General features: G+C 46.2%; 1 protein-coding gene and 1 non-coding gene across 3 annotated transcripts; both read left to right on the forward strand.

Moving 5' to 3' along the window:
* The first annotated feature begins 32 nt into the window (after nt 1–32).
* On the forward strand, nt 33–23,608 carry heatr1 (HEAT repeat containing 1). 2 transcript variants are annotated; one of them, XM_029684582.2, is made up of 43 exons: nt 33–294; nt 548–708; nt 837–1,053; nt 1,240–1,381; nt 1,498–1,599; nt 1,708–1,848; nt 1,999–2,210; nt 2,355–2,488; nt 2,605–2,815; nt 3,006–3,123; nt 3,268–3,471; nt 3,560–3,648; nt 3,745–3,956; nt 5,124–5,245; nt 5,472–5,666; nt 5,849–6,008; nt 6,472–6,620; nt 7,622–7,814; nt 8,077–8,249; nt 8,401–8,571; nt 8,702–8,944; nt 9,196–9,327; nt 9,415–9,518; nt 9,666–9,812; nt 9,938–10,056; nt 11,519–11,640; nt 11,857–11,985; nt 12,467–12,685; nt 12,876–13,005; nt 13,161–13,324; nt 13,512–13,564; nt 13,735–13,858; nt 14,008–14,148; nt 14,232–14,524; nt 14,729–14,879; nt 15,005–15,163; nt 15,273–15,407; nt 15,515–15,619; nt 15,800–15,968; nt 19,896–20,050; nt 20,225–20,383; nt 20,597–20,705; nt 23,037–23,608. In XM_029684582.2, the coding sequence occupies exons 2-43, from the start codon at nt 567–569 to the stop codon at nt 23,123–23,125; spliced, it is 6,438 nt and encodes a 2,145-aa protein (XP_029540442.2). In that variant the 5' UTR covers nt 33–294; nt 548–566; the 3' UTR covers nt 23,126–23,608. The 2 variants fall into 2 exon arrangements, with proteins under 2 accessions (XP_029540442.2, XP_064858492.1); XM_065002420.1 differs by having other exon boundaries at nt 5,852–6,008.
* On the forward strand, nt 12,178–12,308 carry LOC115144630 (small nucleolar RNA SNORA14). The gene has a single exon (XR_003865850.1). It is a non-coding gene; the product is annotated as a small nucleolar RNA SNORA14 (small nucleolar RNA).
* Nucleotides 23,609–23,653: the final 45 nt, after the last annotated feature.

Below are 23,653 nucleotides of genomic sequence, written 5' to 3' on the forward strand. Positions count from 1 at the left end.
CACTTCACTGGTGCTTTACCGGCACCCTGTGGACTGGAGTTGAACAGAGGGGGCTGGAGGACTTTCGCTTTCTTATCAATGACAAAGGCTTTTTATGTTATTTCAACTCTCTAAATGACTGCTGTGTAATTTCACTGCATTGAAAACAGCATATAATTTTTTTACTGAAAAAAATAGAAAAGGGCTGTGGTTTGGCCCCTTTAATTTTGAAGTACATGTGGTGAACCGGATTTGAATACCATCAGAGAGGTCAGAGAAAACGCACGTGTGGGAAAGTAGAAGTGTGGACCCGAGGTACAGTAATAACTAACTCTACAATAATAATGTTTTATATCTATCTTATGTTGTGTTTTTAAATCTACAGAAGAATGACCCTAGTAATGTAGTAGCGCATAGCTTCGGGTGTTAAAGCTGGACGTTTATGAACTATGGGCTAGCAGCCGGCAAAAAATTGCTAGCTAACAGCTAGCCAACGTTCGCTAACTAGTACTATAAATATTTAGTACAATGTCAAAGGTAACGTTATAATGATTGCCTCTCCCAACAGATCTTGAGAACCTGACACAATGACATCTTTAGCCCACCAGTTGAAACGCCTGGCCTTGCCACAAAATGACCCCAATCTGCTCACTCGTCGGGAGGTTGTATCCCTACTGTTTGACCCTAAAGATGCCTCCAGAATGGATAGAAGCACCTTCTTTGCACTTGGTACGTTTGACATGGGTCTTCCTGGTGACAGTCTTGACTTCACTGTTGCAGCTTGTTGTCTTCTAAATGACTACTGTTTAAACTTCTCAGCTGCTCTTCCTGACCATCTCTTTTCTTTTGCATTTTAGGATGCACAGGGCTCGAGGAACTCATTGGCATCGAGCCTGCATTCAGTGAGTTCCAGGAGACACTCTTCAGCCAAGCCTCAGTGGGCATGGAGCGCAGTGTCCAGTCCAAGGAGGTCAACAAGAAACTGGACGCAGGCATCTCCCTGTTTCTTACACGCCTGTCCCCATACTTTCTACTCAAGCCTGCCCAGAAGTGCATTGAGTGGCTTGTACACAGGTGCCCCCCCTCCCCCCATTTTTCTATCTACAGGATATCCTTTCAATCAAGTGTTATGTTTACATTTGCAGGAAAATGTGTCTAAGCTGCTGTTTTCATTGCCTCACTGTATGTAGCCTATTCATATTGAATTTGTTTTATTGACATTGTGTTAATATTGGTTGTTATTCTCTTTCATCCCTGCAGGTTCCACATCCACCTGTATAATGTGGACACACTGCTTGCCTGTGCCTTGCCCTATCATGAGACTAACGTGTTTGTCAGAGTCATTCAGCTCTTTAAGTTACAGGACCCCACTAACCGATGGAATTGGCTTGAGGGGCTACAGGTAATTGCTATAGAAGCTAGCTATGATTTATGAGCATAACAACTATTGGAAGTTGATAGATTTTGTTGTTACTTCATTATAATCAGCATGTCATCAATGTGTTGATTTCCTCACAGAAACCAGGAGTTCCTTTGGCCAGAGGAACCCTAATCACTCACTGTTACAAGGACTTGGGCTTCATGGATTTCATCTGCACCCTGGTCACAAAGTCAATCAAGGTAAACCCAATACACTGCCTTATACCTCAATATAGCTTATATGTATGCTCAGGTATCAAGCACAGTGCCTCATCTTGACCTGTTTTTGTTGGACTTCTTTCTTTGCAGGGATATTCAGGACATTCTGGCAACTGTGCCCAGCTTCGAGTGATTTTCTCTTTTTATGCCTCCACTATTGTACCGGCTTTGGATGCTGTGGAGAAAGTGTCTGACACAATCATATCCAAGCTGCTGCCTTATGTTCAGAAGGTTAGATACTGCATTTAAGCTTCATAAGAAACCATTCTATTTTGAGGCGTTGACACCGATACAGAAACTTTATTTTATTTTATTGAAGTTGAGGAATAAACCATGAGGACACTGTTCAGCTCATGCTGACCATTTCCTTTGTGTCTCCAGGGTTTGAAGTCCTCTTTGACAGACTACAAGGCTGCCACCTACATGATAGTGTGCCAGCTGGCTGTGAAAGTGGTGATGGAGGCCCAGCTGGTGGACATCCTGGCCCTGCAGATCAGCAAGTCACTGTGCAAGGAGCCTGTGCTGCCCAAAGAGGGCCTGGGCTGCCTCATCGTCCTCCTGCAGAACCAGAAGGAGGGCACTGTCGGCCCAAAGTGAGTGAAGAAGTGGAATAGGAAGAATTTTACTTTTTGAAACTATTTCATCACTTTGAGTGTGTGTCATTTTAGAGCATCTTAGGATTGTTTGGTGTTTCTTAATTGGCATTCTCTGTGTTTTATTTAAAAATTGTCCTTTAGATCCTTTGGCCAGCTGTGTGCTGTGACTTCCTTGGTCCCCTCCCTCCAGGCAATGGCTGCAGTTCATGACATCAGTCCCTTATTACGCTACCTGCTGCCTCACCTGGTTCATGCAATTGTCACCACCGGCACTGGTGAGTAGCAGTGTATACCTGCACCCGACTCTTTGCTTTTTAACCTGGATGCATATGTATATTGCCATTGAATCCCTTTAATATGAAAGATAAAAGTGTTGTCTTTTGTTTGATAGATGAGATGGAGACTGAGGAGCCCTCGGAGAGCACCCGCCATGAAAACCTGTTTGAGTCTGTCCTTCAAGGCCTTCCACTGTCGGGTGGTCTTGATAACACAGTAGCAAAGATGCTACTTGAGGAATACCTCTCCCAGAGTCTGCTCTCTGCTGAGGGTGTCACTTCCCTCAACCAGCGCTTGCTGCCATTAGTCCGACTGTTTGAGTCAAAGTAAGTTGGGCCTTTTGGCATTCATTGGGTGCTACTTACATCACTGTTGCAATTGCTTCCCTTTCAATTGGTAGTAGCCAAACTGAAGTTATTCTGTCAGCTGCTGAACCACAGTACCCACACTTGTGTCCTCGTTCCTTCCCACTCCCTTGTGTGTATATTCATTACACTGACATGTCTGTTGTTGCAGGTACCCAGGTGCTCTGTACATGGTCCTGGAGGGCCATGTGGGTGACCTCTCTAGCGCAGAGGACAAGAACCTCTTCCACCAATTCATCTCCCTGTCCATGAGCAGCGGCAAGTACCAGGTAGGCAGCAGCGCCCTGGCTGAGAAGGTTCCGGGTGAAGGCTGCACTTAGGCCGAGATCTAAGGAGATCAGCTCGACCTCCTCAAAGACATTCTGTGTCCTTTTGTTTTCTTACTCTCCGCTGTCTTTTCTTTTGCGCTACAGATCCTCGGGGACTCTGACACCTCCCTCGTGTTGAGCCTAAAGCACCCGCTCCCCTCTGTGAGGCACATGGCTGTGGAACACCTGATGGGCATTGTCACCTCAGGACAGGGGGGTTTTGACCAGGCCTTCCTGAAGGAGGCTCTGCTGGAGCGTATGAAGGATGACGTCCCAGAGGTGGTGGCTGCAACCTTGAAGGCCCTGGAGGTAACTGGCTGGAACATGAGACTTTCAAGCACATTTATATTGGAATCTACTAGTGATTGAACCTAACTTATCATATTTCCTTCCACAGCTCTACGTTGATCGCCTGGATCCAGAGGACACTGTGTCATGTCTCCTCTCACTGCTACAACGTGTCGACCTCTCAAATGCTGGAAACTGGTTAATGCTGTTTTCAGTTCTTTGAAATGCACTTTAAATTCTCCAAATAACTCCAAATCCGTAGTGTGATATTAAATGGCTTGTGCTTCCTCATAGGTGTCCAGTGTTGAAGGAGGCAGTGAGGGTTCTGGATGAACCCAGACTGCTTGAAGGGAACTCTGACCTTAAGACTTGTGTCGTCTGGGGTCTTTTGCCCTTTCTTGTGGTCACCTCGGCCCTGCCCGACTCCCCAGACCTTCAGCTGGCCACCTGTGTGGCCCAGTCCACCATCATATCCCAGCACAACCTCACTCAGGGCTGGGCCCATGGTAAATGCATTAGAAAATGGTTTCACAAAAATGTCTTCTTTTTTTTTGTCTTTGAGAACACTTGCAAACGCTTTACAGAGAATGCTATGGAGGGTACTTTGGTAAATCGAGAGATCATATATACCCCTATACTCTAGCTTGACGCCACTAATCTAAATCAAAATTCAGATTGTTAGGATTGTCTACTTCCAGAGAATAAGAAGGTATGTGTACTATGCAGTGCCGGCCAAATATATTGGCGCCCTTGCACATTTTTCTTAAATTAATTCCCTATTTCTCCTTAAATAAGGAACTTAAGTTATCAATTTTTATTTAGAAAATAAAGATGCATGGTCAAAATTATTGGCATCCCTGAGCTAGTACTTTGTTGCACAGCCATTGACCAAGATAACTGCTAACAAATGCTTCTTGAAGTCATCAATTGAGTTTGCTGCACTTTTCTACTGGACAATTTGGCCCACTCTACAGCAGCAAACTGCCCTTATTGTTCAATGTTTGAGGGTTTCCCTCCACCAACTGCTGTTTTCAGCACTTGCCACAGGGTATGGATGTGATTCAGAGCTGGACTCTTTGTTGGCCATTCCAGAACACCCCAGAGTTTCTTCTTGAACCATTCCAAGGTTCTTTTGATGTGTGTTTAGGGTTGTTCTGCTGGAAGATCCATAGCCTTCCAACAGATACACAGTTTTTGAACATTATGTTCAACATTTCAATACAAAACACCTTATTAATCTTTTGATTTCATGATGTCTTGCACACATTTGAGGCCCCCAGTACCAGAGGCAGCCCTGCAGAATTTTTGAATCTTCCGTATGTTTGAGTGTAGGAAGGGTGTTTGAATGCTTATTTTGGTTGCCGGTAAACAAAGGAAGAACCCACTGCTGAAGGAGACACGAGGAAGCCTTATTGAACTTCTTCTTTTTTTTTAACACATAACAAGCTTAAGTCCTGGCGGAAACCTCAAACGCGCATCAACCAGTACTCAGGAATGTTTCAAGAAGAACTGCTGGAGTGGCCAGCAAAGAGTCCAGATCTGAATCGCATCAAAAAACCTATGGCGAGAGCTAAAAACTTATTTTAGAATAAATTATTTAAGAAAAGTGGGAGGGTGCCAATATATTGGGCCGGCACTGTAACTACTTCCTATCTCTCCCGTCTGCTCTACAGCGCTCAAGGCCGTGTTGGAGAGGTGTTCTCAGCCGGACTTCATTGGGTTGGCCAACCAGCATCTCATCTCAACACTGACCAAGAACCTGTCTAACATGGACCCCTTCTCCAAACGCAATGCTGTGAGTGGATTAGTGAACATTTGGTGGCCTTTCTAAGTCAAGTTCAATTGAATTCCAAGTGCAATGAAAACAAAACGGTGTTCCTTTCCTTACACTGATCTAGTGATTTTTAGAGCTCTTTGCTAAATAGGTTAGGCACCAGGAATTTAGATGAACATGTTGGGTTCAATTTGAAAGGGTCCCGAGTAAAACAACTCACCCTTCACCTAATTTGCATGTCTGCTAGCTGGAGAAGCTGGCTGGGCTGGTAGCAGTCCAGCGGGGCAGCCTGAGGGAGAGGGCAGCGTTCTTGGTGCTGAGCCAGACCTTACTGCAAGGCCTGGGGGACATGAGTGAGACCCAGCACCTCCACACAGCCCAGAGTGTCTACTCCCTGCTGGAGCCTGCAATACTGGAACTCGCCCAGAAAGATATGCCTACGGTGAGAGGGAGTGGCAGTTTGTACAACTACATAAATGACAGATGTCTCTTGTGATATTCACTTTCCCTCTTTGTATTTATTATTATTTTTATCCTGCGATTCCTTATCCCGCTCTATGCTTTTCTGGACCGGTGAAGTCCGTATGAAATGGTTTACCTTATTTTCTTCTGTTGTGTTGCCAGCAGCAGGAGGGTGTGTCTCTCTCCTCCTCTGTGGGGCTGGGAGAGTACCTGCAGAGGCTCAAGGCAGGGCAGAGCATGGATACAGAGTATGCAGTGCTGCTGGTGTCACTGCTCAGGGGGCTCATATCCAACCTGAAGTGCCATGACACTTCCTTCAAAGGTAAGTCGATCAAATCCGATTTTTATTTGTCACATGCGCCGAATACAACAGGTTTAGACCTTACCGTGAAATTCTTACTTACAAGCCCTTAACCAACAATGTAGTTAAGAAGATATTTACTAAATAAACAAAAGTAAATCAAATAAAAAAAAGTAGCACAATAAAATAACAATAACGAGGCTAAATACAAGGGGTCCCGGTACTGTCAATGTGCGGGGATACAGGTTAGTTGAGGTAATATGTACATGTAGGTAGGTGTAAAGTGACGATGCATAGATAATAAACAGCGAGTAGCAGCAGTGTGAGAAAAAAATATATATATTTTAAAGCAATTGGCTACATATTGTTTTTCATTGTGTTTATGACTCTGCTATCACCAATTATTTTAGTCACTTTGTCACACACTGAGTTAAAAGGAAAGAGGCTGACGGACTGCTTGCTTCCTGTCTGTGTTGCCTGTCAGGTGAGACATGGTGGAACCCAGAGAAGCTGGACACCAACACTTGCTGCTACCTCCGGTTGCTGTGTCGCCTGTTTGACGTCCTCATCACAGGGGCAGGCCAGGGGCACATGGCAGCCAGCTTCAAGGCCCTGATGAAGCTGCTCTTTCAGGTACTGAATCTTGATATGTTTCACAATGGATTTCAGTGCACAGACCGACGCTTCAACTCCACTCGTTGGAGCATAGCTTCAATAGAGGGAAAGTCCAGCATTCCTCTAAGGAGGCTACAATTGAACCCTTTGTTACGCACGCCTCTATAAAGAGGGAACGCAACACCCTGCTACAACTAAAGTCTCTGTGAAGCGAAAAAGGTATGGACTGTAGGTGCGAGTAAAAATGACAACAAGCAGAATGTGGTACCGTTTACAAGGACTTTATTCCTTTACACGGTAATATGGGGAAAAGGGGCTGGACGGAACCAAAGCAAAGAAAGTAAATCTCAAAGTCCCCTCCTATCTTACCTGCCTACCCACTACTTACCTAATTTAGCACCACCTGGTGCCCTAACCAAAATACAGGGGGTGGTCCGCCCAGGTCTTACCTAGTGTGCCTAGACAGCGAATATGCTGCGGGTATATGTATGCCCGCGGGCCTCTTGCCTAAGCACTCCCTAGGTGCCTTCCCCTTCTCCCCCTTGGAACAAATGAAACAGAATATTAAACAAACTAACAAACGACATCAAATAAGCTCTATCTGAGCAACAAACTCACAAAATATACCAACTCTCAGCAAAATCAACCTCTAGCAAAATCTCTCTACAAAAAGCTCTCCCTCCTGAACAGAACACTGGCTTTTTCTATAGCTTCTGAAGGAATGTGTAATTGGAGACAGCTGTGTCTTGACGAGGGGGCGGGGTCAGCTCTCCAATTAGCCCTGGAGTCGACCAATCAGCTGTTTGAAGGATTTCCGGAAGCCATTTCCTGAAATAAACACATGCACAAACACAAACTACAACACATAAACTGGGGAACGTAACACCCTTATTTAATCATTAAAATGTAAGGTAATGTTTTTGTGAAAGTAGGTAAGAGAAAGAAATATCCTGTTTTACTGTCAACTGCCTCAATCTGTCCACATTATTCTATTCCTCAACCCCCTCCATTTGTCCCAGGTCCACCTGAGTGATCCCCTGGAGCTCTTCAAGTTCCTGAGTCTGGTGTGGGGTTACGGCAGTAACCTAGGAGACCAGCTGGACTGTAAGGTCAATGCCATTTTGCAAACCCAGGCCCTCTATGTGGGCAGGGCCATCCTCAGCGCCCAGCCAGGGAAGACCCTCACACTGCTGGCATCAGGCTCATCACCAGGTAGCCTGGAGAATTGTATTTGATGTATAGAGTTTGGCGTAGTCTGAAAATTACCATCAGTTGTATGGGACGAGAACTGTTCCTACTGTATGGTGGTGTATTAAAGCTTATTGCCTGCTCTTTATATGACCATGTAATAAAAACCCACGTCTCAACAATCACGCCCTGGTAGGACAATGGAGATGGTATTAGTGGAGTTACAAGCAAATGGATTGAGTAGTGATGGTGTAACAAAGTTCTAAATATGGTTTTCCCTCTATAGTTGTGCTGTCCCTGCTGGCCTGTCTGAGCTCCCCTGTCCGGGAGGTGAGGAGGGCAGCCACAGCCACCCTTCAGACACTAGCCCAGGTGGATAGCTCTCCCTTCCACCCCATCATAGACAGGCTGCTGAAGACCACCGAGGAGCTCACCACTGGCCCAACTCACCTCAGCCAGGTGAGAGGCGCGCACACACGTACCTCATTTGTATCCTCAATGAAACGTTGCGTATCAAATATAAATAAAACACACTTGCGCACATTTATTTCATGTTAAATTCACAGTGAAAGTTATTCTACACACACTATCCAAATGTATTTTTCTCTAGGCCCTGGGGAAGCTCTATGATGAGGCTGTAACAGGGACAGGGAAAGGCAAGGCCCGGGACAAGAAGCTGCTGGTGGGGTTGGAGGAGCTGCTGCTGGGTGTCCAGGTGGCCAACTGCCCTGCCTACACTGCCAAGACCATACTGAGGGCTCTGGGAGAGGTCAATGGAGAGGTGAGTGGACAGGGAATGACAACAGAAATATAAGAAGGCCTTGATGGAATGTGAAACCTCTTATCTGGGCATTAGATTTTTTTGTAAAGCCATGTTTTATATCCCTGTCTTTTTATTTTTCTCCTCTTAGTCTGTGTTGTCTGTGCTAATGCCTGTCCTGGAGCGCCTGCTGGAGCAGAGCGGGCCAGAGAACCCCACTGTCCTAAAGGACGAGGCCCTGCTCATGCAGCTGGTCCTGGGGAAGTACAACGAGCAGGCAGCCCCCCTCATGGTGAAGGACCAGGACTGCCTGGAGCTCTTCATCAAGGCCCTAGGCACGGTGTCTAAACCCTACCCTGATATCCCCTGCTTTCAGATCATCGCCCTGGAACAGGTACGCTACTGTAGCAGCACGGCTCTCCCTGACTGAGATCCATACGATCATACTCTGGGATGATGCCACGGCTGTATGCTACTCATTTCTGTGCCGTCAAAATACCCGCCTATTACCTGGGTCATGTTCAGTGGGCACAAAAAAAAACGTTTTGAAACGTCTACAATGACGACCCTCATTTTCCATCTACCTTTTCAAAATGTTTTCTCCCGTTTGCTCCTACTGAACATGACCCTGTTGTTCATTCTCAGATCACCAAGGCGTTCTACTCAGCCCTCGGAGATGAGAAGGTCCAGCAGAGGCTCCTGGGGGTGATGTTTGACTTGCTGGTGGAGAGCAGGAGTCCTGTCTGTGCCCAGACCATCAGCAGTGTCTTCAAAGGGGTGAGGAGGAACCTCTGCATACTGTATCTACAGGGAAGCCATCATTCACTACCACCACACAAGATGCTAATGCTATCCTCTCACTAGATTGCTGTGGACGGCGAGCTGGTAGCTAACGAGCTAGCCCCAGCAGAGAAGCCCAAAGTCACCGTGTCAGTACAGCAGACCCGCAGGAGCAAGATGCTGCAGAGGTGAGGAACATCTACTCTAACTGGCCTACATTTGATTACAATAAGCTGTAGACTAGATTCCATCACCTCATTGGTTAAAATGCAATTTGACTTGGAGCCACTATGATGGACTTGACTTGAGCCACTGTGTTTCTGTGCTTTATATAGGAAGGCCCAGGACACTCCTCAGGCAGTACCGAAAGAGGGCGCTGTGTCCTGGCAGAGGGTGACTCTCATCCTGGAGCTGCTGCAGCACAAGAAGAAGCTGAAGAGGCCTCAGACGCTGGTGCCCGCTCTCTTCAGCCTGCTCTCCAGGTACAACCAGCTGCACACTCTCTGAGCCTCAGCCTGACCAAGGCCAACCATGTTCCCGCTTATCTACACCAGCGCACTATTTAGTATGCGCCGCAAAAACACGTTGTTCCTCTCTGGCCACTCAGGTGTTTGGAGACGTCCACCGTGGAGCGAGGCAACCTAGAGTACACCAAGCAGCTTATCCTCGGCTGCCTGCTCAACGTCTGCCAGAAGCTCTCCCCTGACGGGGGACCCGTCAGCAAAGGTGAGAAGACTAAAACCTTTTTTTTATATATATATATATATATATATATATATACAGTGGGGCAAAAAAGTATTTAGTCAGCCACCAATTGTGCAAGTTCTCCCACTTAAAAAGATGAGAGCCTGTCATTTTCATCATAGGTACACTTCAACTATGACAGATTGAAATGAGGGGGAAAAATCCAGAAAATCACATTGTAGGATTTTTAATGAGTTTATTTGCAAATTATGGTGGAAAATTAAGTATTTGGTCACCTACAAACAAGCAAGATTTCTGGCTCTCACAGACCTGTAACTTCTTCTTTAAAAGGCTCCTCTGTCCTACACTCGTTACCTGTATTAATGGCACCTGTTTGAACTTGTTATCAGTATAAAAGACACCTGTCCACAACCTCAAACAGTCACACTCCAAACTCCACTGGTCAAGACCAAAGAGCTGTCAAAGGACACCAGAAACAAAGTTGTAGACCTGCAAAACCTCAAATCCTGCAGTGCCAGACGTGTCCCCCTGCTTAAGCCAGTTCATGTCCAGGCCCGTCTGAAGTTTGCTAGAGAGCATTTGGATGATCCAGAAGAAGATTGGGAGAATTTCATATGGTCTCAGATGAGACCAAAATAGAGCTTTTTGGTAAAAACTCAACTCGTTGTGTTTGGAGGACAAAGAATGCTGAGTTGCATCCAAAGAACACCATACCTACTGTGAAGCATGGGGGTGGAAACATCATGCTTTGGGGCTGTTTTTCTGCAAAGGGACCAGGACGACTGATCCGTGTAAAGCAAAGAATGAATGGGGCCATGTATCGTGAGATTTTTGAGTGAAAACCTCCTTCCATCAGCAAGGGCATTGAAGATGAAACGTGGCTGGGTCTTTCAGCATGACAATGATCCCAAACACACAGCCCGGGCAACGAAGGAGTGGCTTCGTAAGAAGCATTTCAAGGTCCTGGAGTGGCCAAGCTAGTCTCCAGATCTCAACCCCATAGAAAATCTTTGGAGGGAGTTGAAAGTCTGTGTTCCCCAGCAACAGCCCCAAAACATCACTGCTCTAGAGGAGATCTGCATGGAGGAATGGGCCAAAATACCAGCAACAGTGTGTGAAAATCTCGTGAAGACTTACAGAAAAAGTTTGACCTCTTGTCATTGCCAACAAAGGGGCATATAACAAAGTATTGAGAAACTTTTGTTATTGACCAAATACTTATTTTACACCATAATTTGCAAATTAATTAATTAAAAATCCTACAATGTGATTTTCTGGGGGGGGGGTTCTCATTTTGTCTGTCACAGTTGAAGTGTACCTATGAAAATGACAGGCCTCTCATCTTTTTAAGTGGGTGAACTTGCGCAATTGGTGGATGACTAAATACTTTTTCCCCCCACTGTGTGTATGTATATATTATAATTTTTTTTTTGTTGCTTTTCTAAAATGTGTGTGTGACTGACTGTTTGTCCTCCACGCTCAGATGTGCTGGATGAGGACAAGTTCAACGTGGAGGTTGTGGTGCAGTGTGTGAGGATGTCCGACATGCCCCAGACCCACCATCATGCACTACTCCTTCTGGGAAGCGTGGCTGGTATCTTCCCTGTGAGTGCTGTACACAGTCATCTCTCAGCCATCTCAAAAGCAGTCTCTCGTTCGTCACACAACCATATCGCATCCGTCACACAACCATTTCTCAGCCGTCACGGAATTAACCTCTCGCAACCATCACAGAGCCATCTGTAAACCATCAGAAACCGTTTCCAATCTAAAGTGTGTTTCCAATTACCTTTGACCCCCCCCCTTTCTATTCATTCCCAGGAAAAAGTCCTGCACAACATCATGCCCATCTTCACCTTCATGGGCGCCAACATCATGCGTCTGGATGACACCTACAGCTTTCAGGTCATCAACAAGACCGTCCGGACGGTCATCCCTGCCCTCATCAAGGTGAGTCAACCAACAAGCAGTCAGTGATGTAGGACAGCTTTGGCCTGGCCATTGTCTCACTTCCACTCATCTAATATGCTACGAATGTGAATAATTCATCATGTGTTGTTTCGGTTGGCATTACATGAACACTGGAGATGTGGGTGGTAAAATGCCAATCAAAAACAAATGTTCATCAAAAACAAATGTCTTGTGCATTCTCGTAAACCCCCTAGTTGCTAATGTTAGCTTCTGGGACAAGGAAGGATGCTAGATCAAACTAGAGATCCAAAGCTGAGGGCCGCGTGTCAGTGGCTCTCGGTTATTTCAGCTCTAGGACATTCATCACAAGGGCTATGACGTCAATTGTTGTTGGTTGTCTCTTTTTAAAGGATGTTTAAGCATTGTGTGAGCAACCTGCACACTGGTTTGGCATGGTTGCAGAGTTTCTCTCTACTTCCCACTTTTCAGAAAAACACATGTCTGTTTTGCTTGTTTCTAGGCCAATGAGAGTGGCGACGGCGAGTCAACCGCTCACATGGAGGCGGTGGTGACACGCATCGTGCACGTGTTCGCCGATGCACTGCCCCACGTGCCTGAACACCGCCGTCTGCCCATCCTGTCCCAGCTGATGACCACCCTGGGGCCCGCCCGCTTCCTCTGGGTCCTACTGCTGCTCATGTTCAAGCAGCACGCTACCCAGACCAACGCCACAGATAAGGTAGGCCGTGCAAAAAAGCTTGACTGAAATATCAACACAATGGAATATCCTACTTAATAAGGTGTGCGCGTGTGTTTGTAGAAGGTGTGTCTATGGCCTCTGACAAGTGTCTTTGGAATTTGCTCTAGGTTTTATGCGCAAAATCTTCAGGAAATGCTTTAAGCCGCCATGTTTGTCCGTCTCTTCTCAGGATGCTGCGTTGGAGAGTGATGTGGAGTTCTGGATCTCAGTGTGCTGTGAGTTTGAGGTGGAGGAACAGCTCGTCTCTCTCATAAAAATCCTGAAGTATCTCATGGCTCTGCCGCAGGACAAAGAGGACGGTGAGAAACTTAACAAACCTGCAATGCATTTGGTCTGTTGTGAAGGCTGGGAGTCCTGTGTGGGTTTATATAACAAAGCTAACATCAAGACAGATACTCTTTAGGGACCCGTTTTTTTTTTTTTTTACACCGTACTCCATTTTTGTTTTGTGCAGGACCTGTGAAGAGGCCAACACGTGGCAAGGGAGCCGAGAAGGAGAAGGCAGAGGAGCTGATCTTCAACATGGAGGCCCACAGCAGCAAAGAGCTGCGCCACTTCAAGTTCCTCTCGGTCTCCTTCATGGCCCAACTCTTGGCCGCCGGCAGCTTTGTGGGAATGGTAATACAACTGTAGCCTGGTTCCCAGATCTGTTTGTGCTGTCTTGCCAATACTATTAGCAAGACAGTTGACACCATTGGCAAGACAGCAAAACCAGATCTGGGAAAATGCTATGAAACTCAAGTTTTAACGTCTGTCATGTATCAGTGTATTTTGTTAAATGTGTGTGTGTGTGTGTCTCTTCCAGATTGCGGCGTGCGGTGACATCGTGGAGGATTCTCTGCAGAAGCTACAGCAAAGGTGAGGCTTACTTAGACTAACCAAACATGTGGAGCAAGGAATTGGTGATTCAAAAATGTAAAAAACAATTCAATGGTGATTTCAATTTGTCTGACTGTAAGATAAAAAGCAGATCTTAGAATGTTATAAATTATCCCTGTATCACAATGTTGTTCTGATGTCCTGTTAAGTCTTCTGGAGGAGATCCTTTGCTACATCCACACTGTGGCTCGCTGTGTGGAGGAGAACACTGACAAACCAACTGGCAAGTTCTGGAGAGCTCTGCTCAACAAGGCCTACGATGTCCTGGACAAAGTAAGTCTGCCACAGAGACGGAAAGACGTGTGCTCTTCTCAATCATAGAAAATAAAGGCAAACCAAGGTTGTTACAATATTTAGAAAAGAAACAGCCAGGTTTGCATTGTGAGATCCTATGTTTATTTTTTCTGTGTTTTGATTGCCAGGTGAACGCCCTGTTGCCCACGGATACATTCATCACGGTGATGCGAGGCCTAATGGGTAACCAACTGCCGTCTGTGAGGCGGAAGGCTATGGAGCTGCTCAACAACAAGCTGCAGCAGAAAACCCAGTGGCAGGAGGAGCAGGTTAGTACACAGACTGGGGATAATCTGTGTGTGTATGTTTTGAGTAGTTGGGGGTAGTCCTGACCTTTGACCTCTCACCCCAGGTGACAGTGCTTCTGGACCTGAAAGGCGACCTGCTGGCCATTGTGGGACGTGGTCATGGCAAAGTCATGGAGGAGGAGCAGGCCATCAACAGGCAGACAGCCCTCTACAGCCTCAAGCTGCTGTGCCGCAGTTTTGGCTCGGATCATAAGGAGGCGTTTGTACCGGTGCTGAACCAGGCCGTGGAGATCGTGGTGTCACCGGAGGAGGAGAAGAACGTGATGGGCAGTGCCCTACTGTGTATCGCCGAGGTGGCCAGCACTCTGAAGGCCCTCGCCATCCCACAGCTGCCCAGGTAGACAGTCTACGCTTCTGTGTTCACAGTAGATACAGGCAGTGTAGTTCACAGACCAGTGCATTTGTTAAATCAATTACTCATATTTTTATATTTTCTTATAAACACTTTTATAGTACACAAATATTTACAAATAATATACCCTAGGTAAACTGTCACTAATGTGGTGTCAGAAGTTTGACTCAAGTCCCCTCATGTTGTCAGGCTGATGCCGGCGGTGCTGCAGTCTCTAACCGAGAGAAAAGAGGTGATGTCTAATGAGATCTACATGTTGAGTGCCGTCACAGCCCTGCAACGCGTCACTGAGACCCTGCCTCACTTCATCAGTCCCTACCTGCAGGACACACTGCTTCAGGTAACGTCTACTATTCCATACACAAACGTCCATCTGGTTTCTATCATAATAAACGTGTAGTAAACATATACATCGAATGGGACCTGTCATACTGAAATGATGTAACAATGTAATGTGTCCCCCAGGTGGCTCGACTGACGCGGGTGGCAGAGAAGGCCACCGCCGCCCCACAGCTGGCCGTGCGACTGGCCTCCCTCAGGACCACTGTGGCCACCAAGGTTCCCCCCAGGGTCCTGCTGCCCACCCTCACCAAGTGCTACAGCAAGATGGTGAACTCCAAACAGGTAGGTGGTGAATTACCTAGAATGCCCTGTGATATGTAAGGATGGAGGAAATTAATCATGTTCACATTGTGTGGTCATGTATTGAGTGTTTCTCCTTTCATTTTCACAGAGCCAGCTGGGTCCCCTGATGAGCATCTTGAAGGAGCACATTGGTCACATGGAGAAGGATCAGCTGACCTCCCACCAATCAGAGCTTACGTACTTCTTCCTAATTGCGCTGGACTTCCGGGCCCAACACTGCCAAGTACGTCTGTCTCTCTGTCTCTGTTGAACTCATAAAGGTTTGAATGACACTCGCTAAATTCTTTGTTTTTGTCTGCCATAGTTAAGGCTGTCGTGTTTGTTTTACAGGGTGATCTGGAGAAGACCAAGGAGATTGAGGGCTATGTGATCGACTGTCTCCTCGCCATGGTTATGAAGCTATCTGAAGTCTCCTTCAGGCCCCTGTTCTTCAAAGTAAGCATCATTACTTGAGAATCTACGATGTCCTACTTCAGATGTTTTGTGTTTTCCTTGATTTTTTTATTTTTTTATTAGATGGTACCCTAATTCCCAAAGCACACTTATCTCCCAGTATTAGTCCAATTGTAATCACTTGAAGAGTCATGGTGCTTAACTGTGTTTATGCCCATGCAGCTCTTTGATTGGTGCAAGACTGAGAGCGTAGCCAAGGACCGCCTGCTGACCTTCTACCGCCTATCGGACAGCATCGCAGACAGGCTCAAGGGGCTCTTTGTCCTGTTTGCCGGTCACCTGGTCAAGCCCTTTTCTGACCTGCTCCGTCAGACCAACGTCACAAAGACAGGTGGGTCCGCTCGCTCGCTCTCTCTCTCTTATTTATTTGTATGTATGTGTAATATATGTGTATATGTGTGTATGTGTATATATATGTAAATATGTAAATATATGTGTGTGTGTGTAAATATGTAAATATATGTGTGTGTGTGTGTGTATATATATGTGTGTATATACATACACGTGTGTGTATATATGTATATACGTGTGTGTGTGTGTGTATATATGTATATATATTTATACACGCATATATACACACACATGTATACATGTGTATGTGTAATATATGTACGTGTGTGTACATATATATACACTGTGTGTGTATATATGCGTGTATATACATACACGTGTGTGTGTGTGTGTATATATATTTATACACACATACATATATACATGTGGGTGTGTATGTGTAATATATATACGTACGTGTGTGTGTGTGTGTGTATGTATGTGTATATATATATGTATAGAATCATAAAACACGGGACAAGATGTTAAAAACTGTCCATTGTGCCAATAGATGGAATGCACTCACATGAGATTTGCCGTGATGTTGACAGAGTGGCATGGGAGGTTTATTTCTTAGACTGGGTTAAGATGTCAATTTTGGGACACATCCTCAGTAGTGTGCCTTCGAATCAGTGGGTGTTTCGGCCTTTAATCACTAAACACCCTCATCAAAGGTGGCCAGCTAAAGGGTGATCAAGCCGTAGCTTGTGTCCCATGCCCAATTAAGATGTCCCACGGGACTATGCAAGGCAGGGGCGTCCTCTTCCCTGATCTGAATTGGGTTCTCGGGTGGGGGTGGGGGTCATGAAGTTATAGCCCAGCAAGGGTCCTTCCGTTTGATCCAGATCCACTGGCTGCCTCTTTCAGCTGCTTGAGAAACTGCTCTGACGGTCTGCCGCAGTGCCTGTCCATGGATTCCAAGTTCTTTCAGCAACCTGATGAATGAAGAAGCCACGAATCCTCTGCATCTCACTTCAACTGGCCAGACTTTTGCATTCCAGCCACGCTGAGTTGCGTCTGCTGCCAACTCTGTGTAACGCAGTTTCTTACACTCGTAGGCCTCTTCAACAGAGTTTTCCCACGGGACCTTGAGCTCTATGATGTACACAGCCTTTCGTGAAGGGGACCAGAGTACCATGTCTGGCCTAAGGTTGGTAGAAGCAATCTCAGGTGGAAAAATTAGTTGCTGGCCAATATCAACAAGCATCTTCCAGTCCCCGGGCCATGGCTAGGTGTCCAGTTTCTGGCTTCGTAGGAGGATGCTTGGACCTTTTCTGTCCCACCCGGATGAATGTTGTTGTTTTGACGGGATTGCTTGTTTTTGGAGGTAATGAATTGGTTGCACTCCTCCTCTTGGTCTCAAGTGCTGCAGCCAGGCTCTTGAGGACCTGATTGTGCCTCCAGGTGTAGCGGCCTTGTGAGAGGCTGGTCTTGCAACCTGTCATTATATGCCTGAGAGTCGCTGGAGCTGGGCAGAGGGGGCAGGTCGAGTCCTCGCCATACCATTGATGTAGGTTTTTTGGTGATGGAAGCACATCATAAACAGCTCTTATGATGAAGCTGATGTTGCTTACCTCCATTTGCCAAAGCTCACTCCAGTTGATCTTTCTCCTCTCCAGGTCTTCCCACCGTGTCCATTGCCCTTGTTTAGCAAGAGAGACAGCCTTTGCACTTCTTGCAGTCTCTTCCTGTCTGCGCACCTCCTCGACCACCAGCTTCCTGCGTTCAGATGTTGTTGCCTTATGGAACGTTGGTTTGCTTGCTACCAGGCCAAAGCCTCCTCATCCATGCTGGATATTCCCCACAATGTCTTGGTGTCTCAGGGCTGATGTTGCTTGCTGCACAGCCTTGGATGATGTCCATTTCCATCCAGTTTGTAGGGGAGGTGCAGCCTTGCTAATGGTCTGGTCTTTGGAGTCCCCTTCAATGTCATCTGAAGTCTTACTTTAGAGCACTTGTACTCCTCCGTTGGACTTGTAAGAGGTAGTTAAATGACCCCTTTGCCATAGAGGCCGATGTTACTCCGGCATCGTGGGACACCCAGCCATTTCTTCACGTATGAGGTAATGGTTCGCTCCATCTTCTCCACTGTTGTTATTGGGACCTCATAGACGGTGAGTGGCCACATTACCCGGGGGAGAAGTTCAAACTGTAGGCACCAAAGCTTGAGCTTCCCAGGCAGTAGTGTCTTGTTGATGTTCTCAAGACCGTCGGCGATGTCCTGCCTTACTTGCTGCACTTGATCTTTATCCCGGAGGCTTTCGTTGTACCATCTACCCAGGCTCTTGACGGGTTGCTCAGACACCATTGGTATCGGGTCATCTCCAATGCAGAGCCCACTTGACGTTATCTGCAGTTTTGCAAGTAGCCGCCTGGTGCATGCTGCAGGGGTGGTCAGTATAGTCATGTCATCCATGTATGCTCGGATAGGTGGGAGACGGAGCCCTTCCTTAGTTCTCTCACTGCCAACCACCCATCTCGATGCCCTGATGATGACTTCCATGGCCATAGTGAAGGCCAGAGGTGAAATTGTACAGCCTGCCATTATGCCTACTTCCAAATAGGCCTTTACCAGTGTAGTGATGGGTTCTGGTACGTGGGAAATGTTGAAGGATTCCCAGAGGAGTTCATGGGGAACTGAGCCAAAGGCATTGGCCAGGTCGAGGAAGATGACATAGAGGTCTCTCTTGTCCTTCTTAGCTGTTTGGATCTGGTGCCAAATCATACTAGTATGTTCCAGGCAACCAGAGAAACCAGGAATGCCTGCTTTCTGTACAGATGTATCAATGTACTTGTTCCTTTCCAGATAAGTGGACAGCCTCTGTGCTATTATACTGAAAAAGATCTTCCCTTCAACGTTGAGAAGGGAGATTGGTCGGAATTGACTGATGTCTGTCGCATCCTTCTCTTTCGGGATTAGCACACCACCAGCCCTTCGCCATGCCTTTGGTATAATTTCCTTCTGCCACACTATCCTCATGAGCCTCCAAAGAAAGCGTAGAACATCCGGGGCGTTCTTGTAGAGCTTGTATGGTACTCCATTAGGCCCAGGAGCAGAGGCCGCTCTTGCTCTTCGGACAACGTTCTCTACTTCCCTCCATTTTGGAGGGTCAATGTCCAGATTGAATTCTGGTGGTTGAATAGGTGGGATGTCATGTGGGATGATTATCTGCTCATGCCTTTTCATGTCTGGTGTGGTCTTATGTCTTCCATATCCTAATAATTGCTCCCACAGTTGATTTCTTCAAACCAAGCTACTTACCTATTGCAGATTCAGTCTTCCCAGCCTGGTGCAGGTCTACAATTTTGTTTCTGGTGTCCTTTGACAGCTCTTTGGTCTTGGCCATAGTGGAGTTTGGAGTGTGACTGTTTGAGGTTGTGGACAGGTGTCTTTTATACTGATAACAAGTTCAAACAGGTGCCATTAATATAGGTAACGAGTGGAGGACAGAGGAGCCTCTTAAAGAAGAGGTTACAGGTCTGTGCGAGCCAGAAATCTTGCTTGTTTGTAGGTGACCAAATACTTATTATCCACCATAATTTGCAAATAAATTCATTAAAAATCCTACAATGTGATCTTCTGGATTTTTTTTCCCTCATTTCGTCTGTCATAGTTGAAGTGTACCTAGGATGACAATTAGAGGCCTCTCATCTTTTTAAGTGGGAGAACTTGCGCAATTGGTGGCTGACTAAATACCTTTTTGCCCCACTGTATATGTCATACTGTTTATGAATCTAAGATGAAGGGTCTGGATTAGTTTGTCTTTGCTGGACAACAAAGTTCGTATTTGATGGGGATTTCTGGTTCACTGCCCATTTCTGGTTCACTGTTGGTTTTGAGTCACGTGACTGATTAACGCAAGGCACTCCGGGAAATTTTTAAAAGTCTTTTGCTTATTTTTCCTCTTTTAATCCATTCCTCATTCAGATGACGCATTCTTTGACACAGAGGACAACATTGAGAAGCGTTGTCTGCTGCTGGAGTACATACTGGACTGCCTCCATAAGATCTGCCTGTACGACACGCAGCGCTTCGTCAGCAAGGAGAGAGCCGACTCCCTCATGACCCCTCTGGTCGATCAGGTCAGCCTCACCCCTCTCTCACATCACTATAACAAAGGATTCATCCACAAAAATAGTAAGCTTTACAACTGAGGGACTTCCTCATATGGATGCCGTACGCCTCTTCCTTATACCCTATTCTATTCTTGTGGTCCCCTATAGCAGTGGTGTATAAATATCTACCTGTCTGTGTAGTTGGAGAACACCCTGGGTGGAGAGGAGGTTTACCAGACCAGAGTCACCAAGCACCTGGTGCCGTGCGTGGGCCAGTTCTGCGTTGCCGTGGGTGACGACACTCTGTGGAAGACCCTCAACTACCAGATCCTGCTGAAGACGCGACACAGCTCTTCCAAGGTGAGACGTCTGAGAAGTGCGAAGAAGTTGGATTGGATTCCCAACCTAGTACCAACAGACATGTGATTCAAGTCATCATTAAGACCAAAGTTAGCTGGTGTGTTAGTGCTGGGTCAGCACAAAAACCCTGCCCAACTGCAGCTCTCCAGGACCACGAGTGATCATCCAGTGACTTAAATAAAGGCCTGTCGTTCTTCCCCCCCCCCCCATCAGGTGCGTTTCTCTGCCCTGCTGATGCTGCTGGAACTGGCTTCTAAGCTGAGGGAGAACTACATGGTCCTGCTACCAGAGACCATTCCCTTCCTGGCTGAACTCATGGAGGGTAGGTTCACTGTCTCATCACTTTTACTTTTTTTTCTCCACACTTTTCTCTTTCTGCAGCTATAATGTTTCTGTAATGTTAGCATATTTCATACATGTCTGCCCCCCCCCCCCCCTCCCCTCTGTGTAGCAGAGTACATTCCATTTAAGCATATCTGGAAACCTCTTCGAATAAGCATAATTTATTATATTCTGTCATTTTGAAAGCGAACTGTTCCTTGGCATATTATTTTCTGCGATGCTTATAAATAAAGCGATGCTTATAAATAAATGGTTTGGCAGTATGCAGACATCCCTCAACCCTGTGCCTAGGGTAGTTGAAGAAAGTAGGAAAATAGCAGGGTGGTGTAATGGTAGCTACAGTGCCTTCAGAAAGTATGTATGCCCCTTAATCCACATTTTGTTGTTTGAGCCTGTATTCAAAATTGATTCAATCGGCCCGGGTTAGGGGATGGTTTGGCCGGCCAGGATGTCCTTGTCCCATCGCGCTCTAGCGACTCCTGTGGTGGGCCGGGCGCATGCACTCTGACACGGTCACCATGTACGGCATTTCCTCCAGCACATTGGTGCGGCTGGCTTCCGGGTTATGCGAGCATTGTGTCAAGAAGTAGTGTGGCTTGGCTGGGTTGTGTTTCAGAGGACGCACTGCTCTCAGCCTCTGCCTAGTCGGTACGGGAGTTGCAGCGATGGGACAAGACTGTAACTACCAATTGGATACCACAAAATTGGGGATAAAAAATATAAATCAAATGGGAAGAAACACACACACTTGTCAATGTAAGGTCCCACAGTTGACAGTGCATGTCAGAGCAGAAACTATGTAATGAAGTCAAAGGAGCTGTCTGTAGATCTCTGAGAGATTCTATCTGGGGAAGGGTATAAAACAATTTATAAAGTGTTGAAAGTTTCCAAGAGCACAATGGTTTCCATTATTGGGAAATTGAAAAAAATGTGGAACTACCCAGACTCTGCGTAGAGCTGGCCGTCTGATCAAACTGAGCAACCGGGCAAGAAGGACCTTGGTCAGGGAGATGACCAAGAACCCAATGATTATTCTGACAGAACTACAGAGTTCCTTGGCTGAGATAAGAACTTGCCAGAAGGACAACGGTCTTACAGCACTTCACCAATCTGGGCTTTGTGGGAGAGTGGCCAGACTGAAGCCACTCTTAAGATAAAGGCACATGACTGTACCCCTCCAGTTTGCAAAACGGTACATGAAAGACTGAGCATAAGGCAGAAGATTCTGTGGTCTGATGAGACAAAAATGTTGCTCTTTGGCCTGAATGCAAAGCGCTATGTTTGGAGAAAACCAGGCACAGCTGATCACCCGTCTAACACCATCCCCACCGTGAAGCATGGTGGTGACAGCATCATGCTATGGGGATGCTTTTCATCAGCATGGACTGGGAGACTGGTAAGGATGGAGGGGAACAATGAATGGAGCCAAATACAGGCAAATCTTTGAGAACCTGCTTCAGCGTGCAAACAACCATAGACTGGGGTGACATAGATTTATGTTCCGACAGGACAATGACCCCAAGCATACAGGCAAAGCCATGTTGGAATGGCTTCAGAATAACAATGTGAAACTACTTGTGGTCTAGCCAAAGCCCAGAAAATCAGTGGAAAGACTTGGAGTGGCGGTGAACAGCAATCTTCATCTAATTTAACAGAACCTTTGAAAATGTGCAAGGGAGAAAGTCCCCAAATCCAGATGTGCAAAGCTGATACAGACATAGCCAAGATGACTCAAAGCTGTAATCGAGACCAAAGGTATCGGGTGTGTGAATACTTGGGCGGCAGGTAGCCTAGCGGTTAAGAGTGTTGGGCCAGTAACCGACAAGCCGCTGGTTTGAATCCCCGAGCGGACAAGGTGAAAATCTGTTGTTCTGCCGTTGAGCACAGCAGTTAACTCCCAACAACAACTGCTTTCTGGGTGCCGATGATGTGGGCGTCGATTAAGGCATTTCTCTTGAGTGGTTGGGTTAAATGCGGAACACACATTTTGTTGAATGCTTTCAGTTGTGCAACTGACTAGGTGTATCCCCTTTCCCTAACTTATGTAAATGAGATTTCTGTATTTAATATTCAATTAATCTGCAAACATCACCTTGAGATGGGAGTATTGTGTGTAGATGGATGAGAAACAATTAAACCATTTTTTATTCAGGCTGTAACACAACAAAAATGTGGAATAAATTAAGGGGTATGAATCCTTGCTGAAGGCACTGTAAATATCAACGTGTTTAGGGTAGTTGGCAAACTTGGTTGATGGCCACCATTTTGCGACTTCCCTGCTTACGTGTGTGTGCGCGTGTGTCCGTTACAGACGAATGCGAGGAGGTGGAGCATCAAGTACAGAAGGTGATCCACGAGATGGAGACCATCTTGGGAGAGCCTCTTCAGAGTTACTTCTAACCTGCGTCCCACTTCCACCCTCTTCGCCACCATATAAGGTCCCAGATCGACCCGTAGCCCACTTACGTCCCCCTATAAGAAGGCTGAGCCTCAGCCCCTCTCCCACAGCTTAGACATGAACTGTTTCCCAGAACCGTGCAACAATCAACATAAAGATGGGAGACACTGGAGGTTAACCTTTGTTTGCATGTACCTCTTGTCACTGGATACCTGGTACATATAGGATGGATCTCTAGCAGTAAGAGATGAAATGATCAGCCCAAAATGTACCCTGTGGGAATTCAAAAATGTATACATTTTGTTAGGCTATTGCTGTTGTCTTTTCCCTTTTTGGGGGGGAGGTGTTGTGAAAAACATATGGGAACTTTTTAAGTCTTGGTTTTGTTACATTGTCATACAATGTAATAATGTACATTTGAAATAATACATTTGTAAACTAACTATTCATTGTAATACATTTGAATAAAGGCTTTTGAAAGCTTATCCAGCACTACTTACTGATGAATATGAAGGAACCTGAATCTGTCA

This window comes from Oncorhynchus nerka, linkage group LG16 (genome assembly GCF_034236695.1).
Source record: "Oncorhynchus nerka isolate Pitt River linkage group LG16, Oner_Uvic_2.0, whole genome shotgun sequence".
NCBI classification, from domain to species: domain Eukaryota; kingdom Metazoa; phylum Chordata; class Actinopteri; order Salmoniformes; family Salmonidae; genus Oncorhynchus; species Oncorhynchus nerka.

What these genes read in the sequence shown, in the direction of transcription:
- heatr1 (XM_029684582.2), top strand. Translation starts at nt 567, where the DNA reads ATGACATCTTTAGCCCACCAGTTGAAACGCCTGGCCTTGCCACAAAAT. An exon ending in TGGTCACAAAGTCAATCAAG is followed by an intron (nt 1,600 to 1,707) that starts GTAAACCCAATA and finishes CTTTCTTTGCAG; the next exon opens with GGATATTCAGGACATTCTGG. An exon ending in CTGCAGAAGCTACAGCAAAG is followed by an intron (nt 13,565 to 13,734) that starts GTGAGGCTTACT and finishes TGTCCTGTTAAG; the next exon opens with TCTTCTGGAGGAGATCCTTT.